This window comes from Oryzias latipes, chromosome 6, assembly GCF_053564925.1.
Source record: "Oryzias latipes strain Hd-rR chromosome 6, Olatipes_Hd-rR_3.1".
NCBI lineage: Eukaryota > Metazoa > Chordata > Actinopteri > Beloniformes > Adrianichthyidae > Oryzias > Oryzias latipes.
In genome coordinates, this window is record NC_136242.1 from 29,141,295 (window position 1) to 29,152,889 (window position 11,595).

General features: G+C 42.7%; 1 protein-coding gene across 1 annotated transcript in view; it reads left to right on the forward strand.

Annotated features, from left to right (window-relative positions):
- The window catches only part of LOC101167706 (guanine nucleotide-binding protein G(o) subunit alpha), a 103,832-nt gene extending 100,316 nt beyond the window's left edge, over positions 1 to 3,516 (forward strand). The window contains exon 8 of the mRNA XM_023955984.2: positions 1,148 to 3,516. Coding sequence (XP_023811752.1) covers positions 1,148 to 1,335 — 188 coding nt within the window. The 3' untranslated portion in view covers positions 1,336 to 3,516. The remainder of the gene's footprint in view (positions 1 to 1,147) is intronic.
- The last annotated feature ends 8,079 nt before the right edge of the window (positions 3,517 to 11,595 follow it).

An 11,595-nucleotide genomic window follows, 5' to 3' on the forward strand; every position in this document is an offset into this window, starting at 1 on the left:
GACTCGGTGTGCTGCTGCTGTTGGTGAGAAACTGCAGAAGACTGAGAGTTTTTGAGGACAGGTACTGGCTGGTGGTGAGGCTCCCTTGTCTGCAGTTCAAATCTGTAGATAGCTCGTAATCGACAATACAAAATGAAACTGATTTTTAAAAAAAGTCTCTGGTGACAACAAGATGGCGCTAGACTGGAATGCAGAAGAAAACCAAACTAAAAGGATGATTCAGGGACCAAAGAAACACCAAAGGCTCATCCTGACACCTTCAACATCAACGTAATTACCAAGTTTTGTTGTCACATTTAGACCCAAACTTTTAGCCTTGAAGGTGGGGTTTCCATAGCAACCTTAAAGTTTTAATCATCTCATAGCTTGATAAATGTTCGCTCCTATTTTAGTGCCTCTACATTAAACTGAATTTCCCCATCAACCATTTTTTTTAATCCATTAAACTTTCAGTCCAGAGTTTGTCTCCTTCAGTGTTTAATGTAAACTTTAACCTTAATGGCGGAGGCCTAAAACGTTTCCCCTTTAAACAGCCCGGGGTTGTGAAGCAGTGAGCAGGAGTTTTGTTCCCCCTTAACAATCGCCGGAGACACGTAAATAACACGCTCTCTTTGACATGTAGTAACTCTTTCACCGTTTGGGCAGTTAACCTAAAGCAGGCGAGTCTGACATGGAAAAACAAAAGCGGCTTTTATATCGGTTTTGGACCAGAATCTGCAGGTTTACATTGGTTGCCTTAAACACTTGAGTGCAAAGCTGCTGTTCGATGCTCCAGAATCCACTGGAACATTTGAAGGAAAGTCAACACTGGAGCTAAAGCTCTGCTGTTAAAAGTCTTAGTGACCCGTTTGCCACATGACTATGGCTGGAAATTAACCACCCATAATTTCCAGAATAGATTCGATACGATTCACCCCGTGGTTATAGGTTGGCCGCCATCAGTCTGTGAATGGGACTGTAAAGCGCTTTGGGCCCTCGGGGAAGATAGAGAAGCGCCATTCTTCAAACAAGCAATGGCCCCGCCCATATCAAATTCCACGCGTTTATGAGGGTTTCCCCTTTGACCTCTCCCAGAGTTCAATGCGCACCGGTGTGCTTGTGAACTCCTTCATGAACGCACCCCCATTTCCTTTGTCCTCCCCCTCAGGGCCCAACACCTACGACGACGCAGCGGCTTACATTCAAGCACAGTTCGAGAGCAAGAACCGCTCCCCCAACAAGGAAATCTACTGTCACTTGACCTGTGCCACGGATACAGGAAACATCCAGGTCGTGTTCGACGCCGTGACCGATATCATCATCGCCAACAACCTCCGAGGGTGCGGCTTGTACTGAGCGCGCCCGGACGCCCTGTAACGACCTTTCCCTCCTTTTTTGTCCCCTCTCTTGTCCCGCCCCTTCCTGTTCCCGCCCCTCCCCCCCCCTCCCCGTGTTCCTCTGACACTGCTGTTGAAATGACGATGGCAACAATGGTGGTTCTCGGAATCTGTAACGAATAAAGAAAATAAAATGCAAAAGAAAAAGCAAGACCTTACAAACAAGGTGATAAGCCCACACTTGTTTCGGGGTTTTGTTTTGGTTTTTTCTTGCTCTGACCCCCCCAACCCCACCCCGATGTTTTTCAGTCTTTTTGCCAAGCAATCAAATTTGTTTAATAGTAAAGCCTGCAGCCTTGAAAACTCCTTGAACAAAGTCGATGAAAGCCGCTCTATTGTGTGTCTTCTGTAACAAAACCGAAGCCTGTACTTTTTTTTTTGTATTGTTACTTTAATTACAATGGCTGTTTATTTCTATTGATCATGTGGATATTTATTACAACCATATCAGTCTTTACACTGACTTTTACTTCAGTTTGCCTCACATGACTCTTGCATTTGTTTCTCCTATTGTTGCTTCTTTAGTGATTATATATTAACTTTTTTTTTTTTTTTTTATAAATGTGTTTAAAAAAAATTAACCAGAAGACAAAGCTGAAAAGCTGGTTTGTTTTAAGTGTTTTGTTTACATTGGAAAAAACGTTTTTTTTGTTTTTTTTTTAGACGTTTGTAATGTCGGTTTTGTCCTGGACTGAACCATTTCTGCGTTTAAGACCCGGTTTTCATCGACAGGAAGTGGGGCGTTTCCGTTCTCCGTACGTCTGTGCACGGGCCGAACGTCAGCCGCATATCAGCCAAATGTCAGCCGGGCCTCAGAGCCAACAGGAAACCTTCTTTGTGTCCTAAATGTCAGCGCCATGAAACAGAGGCACTGCACTGTAGATAGCTATGCTTTTAGAAGCAAGTATACAAACCTATTCACCTATAACCGTCTAACCCTCCATGTAAAAGAAAAAAAGAAAAGAAAGAATGCCTCCTGGTTAATTTATTCGTTTATTTATTGATTGATCGCTCTCACGTCTTATATCTCAGTTAATTTTTTTCGCGCTCCAAATTCCAGACTGCAGGGTAACACCCCCCACCCCCCCCACCCCCCCAAAAAAAAGATAGCATGAGATACTCAAGCCTTTGTATAAAGAGATAACTTATGGTATAAAGCTACTCATGAAAACTGCAACACTAGAAAAGTTTTAATAAAAAAAGTAAAAGATAACACAAGAAAAAAAAAAACACAAAAAAAAGCTGAGAAAATAGCCCCAGCCGAAAAGAAGAGGGGGCAGATGTTTAAAAAAAACATGAGAGCGGTTTGGGAGCGGGAACAGGAAAAGAACAAAACCCTTCAGCATAGTTATTCACAATATCATCATGTAATCTTCTTTCACCCTTTTTTAAATGAAAACATTTTGCAGATGGTTCCACTTTGAACCGGACATCCCGGACTGACCCCCGCGTTCTTGTAATGCTCTGAACTGACCCCCTCCTCTTTACCGTTTTGCCTGATTCCCTGCATTAGAACCGTGTCCTCACTTTAGCCTGACTCCGAACGATTAAATATAATATTATAACAATATCTATTTTTTATGATTTCCGAAACAAAACACTGTTTTTTGGGGAGAGCACGTTTCTGGCTGCATCCGCTGCTTCGGGATGCCGCATGTGCGCACATCGACGCTGTAAAAAGTCATGCTCCTTCCTTCTTTTATTTTATTTTTTTGAGTTTGCCGCACTCCTTCCAGGTCTATAATGAAAAGCACAGTTCTCTCACACACACTCACAAACACACACAAGATGTAGATTTGGAAATTTCGTATTTATTCATGCCTAATCTATGTTACCATCCATCTATCTATCCGTGGATCTATATAGACCTCTGTTGATTTCTAGTTTTTAAAAAGAGAAAAAGAGCCGTGTACAATTTGTCATTCTCTTCCTGTTTTCCTCACATTTTTTACCTCCTCTCTGTTCTCTTCTTTACCCGGTGAATGCTTTTTTTCTGTGCAGCTTTTTTTCTCTCTCTTCCCCCTCTCTACTCTTCTTTAGTGAATGGTTGTTATTTCATGTGGGATGTCCGTGCTGGAAAACCAATCGAATGTAGTGTTTACATTAAAAAGCCACTGTTTTCATGACTACACAAAAGAAATCAAGCTCTTCTTGTCTCCAATCGCCCGTTCTTCTTTGTGCAGCTGCTTTCTGATTCGCCGAATGTCCAGTGGGTGAAGATCAGCTTTTTCTTTTTCCATCAGAAATCTCTGACACTTTTTCTTGAACATATTTCAGGCACACATCTGGAGTTTCTCTAAAAAAATGTTTAAAAAAGCACCAGAAACAACCAAAAGAGGAACAAAAATGATGAGATATGGCTGCAGTTGTGGTAGAAATGGTAGTAAAAAAAAAAAACGAACTTTATTAATATTGTTGTCAATTTAACACAAATAAGCAAAAAAATTAGGTTTTAGTAAAGATCTCAGAGTTCCTCTAACAAACCGACTCCGATGAAAATTGTGTTGTCTTGTGGAGGACATATATGAAGAAATGAAGCCCTACGTTTCATTCCTGAGTATTTCTTTATTCCAATCATTGTGAATCAGGAGCAGATGAAGAAAATGCCAGCTGAAAAGGATTGCATTTGTGATGAAGAAAATACGCTGGGCGGGCCACAAGCTTCCTGCTCCGAGCTCTCAGCAACAGGGAGGGGAAGGGCGGACGAGGTTGGTCCAGGCCAACGGTCCCGCCCACAACTTTCTTAAGAAACTGTTCTAAAATGACACATTTTTCAAATAAGCCTCAAAATGACCTAATCATAATTAAAAGACAACCACGAACGCTTTGAAAATAAATGAAATCATGATCGGAGTGAGTGAGAAAATGTCGATCTTATTTCCTGAGCATTTCTAGTTGACAGTGTAGAGACTTTTCAGTGAAGGTTGAAGACTTCCTGAAGGTTCCTAAACGCTCACCATTCCTCAGATCCCTTGAACACGTTCAGAACCTGAGCAACATGACTGCTGTCCACCTCCAACAGGACATCCACACCCTGTCAGAGTCCCTTTGACCCCAAACTGCTTTTGGTTTAGTTAGTATGATTGATCCTGTGGTGATCCAGAAGTCAGGTTTTGGGACTTTAGTGTGGTACGGATCGGTTAAAACCAAATCACCTGAAAAAATGATTATTCTCTTCAACAGTGGCCCCAAACTTTTTCAGGCCGGGTTAATGTCAGATTCTATTTTGATGGAGCGGTCAGGACGAGGCTGATGTGGGCATCCGATATTTATTTATACTTCCCTTAACATTTGAGGGTAAAGTTTGTTTTCATCCTCCACAAATATCTGCAGCTGCTTTAAAGTGTCTTTGTTCAATAAATCTCATGTAGGAACCTTTAAAATATGATCTAGATTTTCCCTTAACCCATAACTGTTAAAGTGGAAACTAAAAGTAGTTTGGGAAAGTAGCAAATGGATTTCTGACACAAGCCACTTAACACGCGTCAAGAATGAGTTAAATGTGGCGGAGAGAACTAAAACTAAAAATTCCTTCATAATCAAATTATAAATAAAACGTGTAATTTATTAATTTCAAAAATTGTTGGTCGTTTTTCTTTTCCTTTGCAGCCCGGTAGTGAGTGTCCCACAGACCGGTACCGGTCCACGGCCAGGAGCTTGGGGACCACTGCTCCCACAAAACACTGCAAAAGAATCTGAAATGTTGTTATTTAAGATACTTTTTTTTTTTTTCAAAAAGCCTAAAAGTCACCGTCCTCTTTTCCACTGTACGAGGTGTGTGAAGACCAGCCCAGATCATTGAGGAAACTGTAAACGCAGGACAGGTAGGAGTCAGGCCAGGATAACCGTTTGGAGCAGGTTGCTGTCGTGAGACTACAGAATGGGGCGAGTGGATCCCAGTTTATTTAAAGGGCCTATATCATGCAAAATTAACTTTTTTGACCTATTAGGTGTATTATAATGTTCATTACTCACAAAAAAGCAACCCCAAAGCAGTATTTTGATCCATTCACACATTTCTGGGTATTCCTCTAAAAACTGCGCTGTGAGTACCAGCCCCTCCCAATCCACCGAAACGAGTGGGTTCTCACATTGTGACATCATAAAGTGAGGAACAGCCTCTTCCAGGAAGAGTCTGTGCTGCAAGGACCGCCCCCAGGCTAAGACACACACCCGCTTTCTTCACAGAGATCGCGGTGATCGGCTAAACGCTTTGCTTTTATATACACAATATGCACATCAGTTTTTGCAAAAGTTCTGATGTTTGTCCTCGTGGGCAAAATGCTGACACTGCCGACGCCGGCTCTAGGTTGACACCCTCATGGAGCAAAAGGCGGAGCCTCAGAGATCAAGTCGTCTTAATACTAGGTTGGAAATTAACTCGGGGAAAATAACACATTTCATAAAAAACGGTTCTTTTGTGTGCAAAAGGTAATATATCATAATATATATATATATATGTGTGTGTGTGGATGTAGTTCAGTCTGAAAGGCTTAAGAATTGACTTATTAAACGTGTTTTTTTCATAGCTAGAAATGAATTCAGGTGTCTATGGGTTCATTTTAATAGAAAAGTCTACTAAAGTCTGGTTTCTGGTCTGTGTCAGATCCCATGGCGCCCCAGCAAACCAGATCTCCAGCTGCATTGACTTCTGCCGGCAGCGTATCACGACAGCAGACAGCGAGCAGCACCGGGATCCAGGGAAAGAGGCGTTGCCTGCAGGGCTGCTGTCGCGTTGGCTCGCACAACAGTGCTGTATGTTGACGGGTCGGTGGGAGGGGAGGGGAGATGGAAGAGTCGTGAGAAGGAAAAAATATCCGGTCCGGATCCAAACAAACACAAAAAGGATGAAGTTTCCCAAACAGAGAGGTTCCAGCCTGAGGTCAGGAGTTTCTCTCATCAATTCTCTCTGAAACTGAGTTTCTTCATAAATGAAAAGCGAGGATTCTTTCTCCCAAAGAACGTCCGAACAGAACCAGCTGCATGACCTGAACAACAGAGAAGAGCATGAAAGGTCCACCATGTGCTGAGCTTCACCAAGACCTTCACTGAGGGAGGTTCAGACCTGGGCTCTTTGTCCTGATGGATCCGTAATGTGTTTCTTTGGGTTTGAGAACTGCTTGTTGGAGAAAGCTGAGGACAGAACCAGTCAAGAAGAAACATCTCATCTCCACAGAGACTCCAAAAGCTTTCAGTAGAAAAGAAGTTCCGATTTTCTCATATTCTTGTTGGGGTTCCACTGTGAACTCATTTAGAAGAACCTGTGAGATAAAAGCAAATCTGCTGAAAACATGTGGCTTCACCGAAGGATTTTGAAGAAGATCCACATCTGTCAGAAAATAAAGTTTTTTTTTTTATCAGTTTCACAGCAAGAACTGCTGGAGAGAAGCAATTCCAATACCATCAGGACGGTAAAGCCCAAGAACACACGCAGATTCATTCAAATAACATTTATAATCTGGAACTCAGGCACTCTCACCTCACGGCAAAAAGGTCCTGGTCCAAATCCCTGCTAAGACCCGTCTGTGTGGAGTTTGCGTGCATGCTTGGAATTTCTCAAGGAACTTCCTCCCACCATCCAAAAACGAGCTTCATTGGTTAATCGGTGCCTCCAAATTGCCCCTAGCTGTGAATGTAGGGTCAGGCCCTGCTACAATCTGGCGACCTGTCCAAGGTGTACACCGTGTTTGCTCAACAGCAGCTGGGTTGGCTCTGGAAGCCCCGTGACCCAGAAAGGGATTCAGCGGGTTCTGAAGATAGTTGGATCTGGAACGTCAGGCTCCAGCGCTGTTGCCCGTTTCTGATCTTGGCTACATGACAAAATATTGAAAAAAGAAAAACGAGATTTTTTGTTGAATTTCTTAAAGGCAAGGCAAGTTTATTTATATAGCACAATTCTTACACACTTTAATTCAAAGTGCTTCACAAAACAGGAAAATGCATTCAAATCACAATACATCACAGTGCAAAGATTAAAAACGTACATAATCATTATAAAATTTGCTTTAAAAGAAAGGAAAGAGAGAAAAAAAGAAAAGAGGTGTGGATAAGGACCCTTCAGTTATAAACACGGCTAAACAGGAATGTTTTGAGTCTAGATTTGAACCTTAGCACAGTAGAGGCCTGTCTCACAACCTCAGGGAGACTGTTCCAGCTTTTAGCTGCAAAGGATTGAAATGCTGATTCCCCTTTGGTTAGTCCTGACTCCCCGGTCCCTGAGGTCCTCAGAGTCCAGGATGGTTCGTATGATGCTCACATGTCAGAGATGTACTTTGGTGCGCGGCCATGGAGAGACTTGTAAACAAGCAGAGCTGCTTAAAAGTCTATTCTTTGAGCTACAGGAGGCCAGTGCAGAGACCGGAGCACAGGACTGATGCGATGGTACTTCCTGGTTCCAGTCAGGACTCCAGCTGACTGAAGCTGTTTACAGCTGGTTTGGGGAGGCCAATGAGCAGGGCGTTACGTAAGGGTTAATGGCCTTTGAAGTGTGCGTTATTACTTTTTAACGCACGCTGTGGACGCACGCCTTGCTTCCGCGAAGTGCGTTAAAAAGTAATAAACGCACACTTCAAAGGCCATTAACCTGCTTATACCATGGTCACTTACAAAAGCAATACATAATAACCAGTTTTTAGTCCTTAATTCTTGTTTTTTTTCCGATTTGGATCGCTTTTCTCACAAAAAGCGGACTATATGTTACGTGATGCAGCACCACCGCTGCAGTCAAGATTCAGCGATATATACATATATATATGCTGATCGTCCCGATGGGTTGAATAAAGCATCAGTTCAGAGAGAAAGTTCACCTCTTACCGCTTGTTTTTGTCCAAATGATGAAGCAAAAGGTTGTTTTAAAGAAGTCGGCGCAGTGATACAAAACATTTAAGCTAGGTGACCGGAACTTCTTTTTTCACCGTACGGTTATCAGGCTTTAATGCACACCAAGCAGCCAATCAGAATCGAGTATTCAACCAGACCATGGTATAAAGTAATCTAACCCACTGGAGGCAAATGCATGAATACGTATCTCCAGGTCTGGCTTTGACACCATTTTAAACCAGAATGGACTCCCAGCTAATGAGGGATTGTTTCCACTCCTCTGTGTTTCTCTAGGACGAACATCCAGACGTCAGATTGAAGTCCTCCTCACTTTATCAGCAGTTTTCCCCGCTGCCTTTAAACAGTGGACGCATGTCGCTCTTCCTCTGAGCGATCTGTTTCCATCAGCACCAATAATGTAGAATGAGTCTCTGTCACTTCAGGACTGGAAAGAAAAGGCGGTTTCAGGTCAGCAGAGAGGCTGGACTGACACTTCTCATTTCCACCCTAACGTGCCTCTCACTCCTCACATGTCTGAGTCACGCAGGCGTTTTCCATCATTTTCCTTTTTTTTTTGTTCACTCTGATCCACTTAAGTAGCTTCCACTCCTGGAGGCTGCAGACCAACATGATAGTTAGTGACATTAATAAATCCACAGCTGCTCATTGACACAATTAGCATCATTGCATGATTGGCCTTCTCATTCACAGTGACATAATTACTGCCGTCCCATAGAATTAAAAGGAAAAGCCAAAACCTATGACTGTTTGGACTTTAGGTAAATCTGTCAGAAAACAGAGATGAAATGAGAGAAAATGAGCAACACAACCTGTGGAACAGACTCACTATCCCACACACCAGTGAGCTTCCATAAAACACAACACGCTGCAGATTTACCACTGAATGAAACCTCCATCACAGAAGCTGCTGCATCCATCCAAGTGGGGCCAAGGCGGGGTTCACCCAGAACAGGTCGCCAATGTTGCAAGGCCACCCACTCACCCACACACACATGCACTCTTCTGGACAAAATGGAGGTGGAAATTGACCTATGAAGCATGTTTTTGGACTTTAGGAGGAAACCAGAGGGCCCAGACAAAACCTACAAAGGCATGAGGAGAAAAGCTCCACACAAAAAGGACCCAGCAGGGATTTGAACCTTCTCACTTTGAGTTGAGTGCTAACCACTACACCATGTGCAGTCCCAAAGTTGAATTCAATCAGAAATTTGTCATTTTCCTGCCCTTTTTCTAATGAAAACAGAGATGCAATTTGCATTTCATACCGTTTTTATGTCTTTTATTCACTTCAGTTCATCCACCATCATCACAAGTTCAGACATCAAAAGACCTTTCTTTACGCTTTTGTCTATCAAACAATTTCATAAAATAAACATTTAATGGAAACAAGGATGACTTAAGTTGAAAAAAAATCAGAAAATAAAGGGAAATATTAATTTTGAATTTGTTCAAAAGTGGTTTTGTAAACATAGAGCATGTTTATTTTTATATACTGAATCGTCTTGAACCTGTCCAGGTGGTCTTTAACACGTGGAGGCCGACTGAGGCCTGCAAAAGCTGAGATTAAACTTCTGGTTTTTGGCATGAAATTGTGCTGAATGATTATCAGCAAGTTTAAAAAAATAAATAAAAAAGGAAACCAAACTCCATTTGTTTTCTTTAACAGCAGAATCAGAAGATAATTTGAGCATTTTAGCAGAAAGAATGTGAGCCGCTACACCTGAAAAGTGCTAAAAAAACATAATTTGTTATGTTTTTATTCTTTGAGGGTTGACTTCGGTTAAAAGAGTAACATTTAATCACAAATTAAACTTCACACGAAGTGGCTGTTTGTGTATTTTATTTTTTTTTTTTTTTTTTTTTTTTTTTTTTTTTTTTTTTTTAACTTGTCCTGTCCAACAGCTGGGCAGACAGATGAGAGCTGAGGGCCTCTTGTGTTGGACAGATTTTACTTTAACAAGAGGGGTTATTAATCTTCAGACAAACCAAAGGTATGTCTGGATAAACCCCTTTTGTAATTGAGGCCAAACTTTATTAATTTCAATCATGTCTGAAAATCTTTGGTGTTGGACCGGACGGAAAAGGAAAGAGGGGAAGAAGAGAGAGGGACGATAGAGAGAGGGGGGGTAGGGGGTGATAATAGGAGGGGAAGGGGGATAAGACCATGAAGCAGCATAAAGCAACAAGTTTACTGGTTGTTAATCATTATGGTAACGTTCAAATGTAGTACAATAAGGGCGGAGCCTGTCCACACACACACTCAAATGTTATAAACACACCTGCTAGCTGCAAAAAATGTCCACCTGTCGACATATATACAAAACAGATAGTGTTCACACGCATACTTATGCCTTAAAACCAACTAGTGTGAAATATTTCAGTCATTCAGTCATGCAAACTGTAAGTGCAAAGGTGAGCTAACGCCTGTGCTCAGGTGAGTGTTTATGTTCTTCTAAAATGGATGGTGGAACGTGGAAAGAAGGAGGGAGAGTGCCCAGCCATCCCCACCCCAAGACCCCCACCGCAGCAGCAGCGGCAGCCGGAATCCCCCCAACGCCACACGGGAACCGGCAGGGAACAACCGCCGCCCGGGCGACCAAGCCCGCCACCCAGGCCAGGGCCAGCAGGACCGCCGCAAGGCCCCCAGAGCCAGAGAGCAGGGAAGCACGGAGGGAGAGAGAGCGCCGCCCCAGCCCAACCAGGAGAGCAGCCCCCCCGCCGCGCCGGGGCGGGGGGGCTCCTTTTGTGTATTTTATTGTGCTCACGTCTGTAAATGAAGCAGCTGTTCGTGCAGCCGCTTCACACTGGAAAATAGAACCAAAAAAAGGAAGCCAGAAGCAGAGCTGAGGTTTAGACCCGAGCAGCACCTGTGGGTGGTTTCCATGCTAGGAACGGACAAGTTAGCAGCTTCTGTGAGCCAACCGTTGGCCTGTCGGGATCTTCAAACCTCTTTTTTCCAGGGTGACCTCCAACCTTCACTGCCTGTGAGATATTTTTAAGTCCTGGAAGAAACTTTGATCAATCGTCAACAGGAGTCATTCATTCATCAGTGAACTGTAACAGAAACCCGCATTTGGGCTAAAAGTTTCAGCTGTTGTTTGTCTGTCATAGATCCTTCTGCCTGATTGTCGATAACACAACATCAGCACAATTAGGTTTATTTCTGAGAAAAATCACCACAGACTGCTCTGAAGTCAATTCTATTCATATTTACCAGAGAAGTCTTTTTCATATCGACACTACAAAATAATTCCTGTCACTAAAAGCAGCCAAAAAGTCATTAGAATCAATAAAGGAAGGTGATTTTTAAATAGAACTGACTTACTGTCGGATTACATTTTCTTCTCTGCTGTTTTTCTTCAGCTGTGGAGTTTTCTGC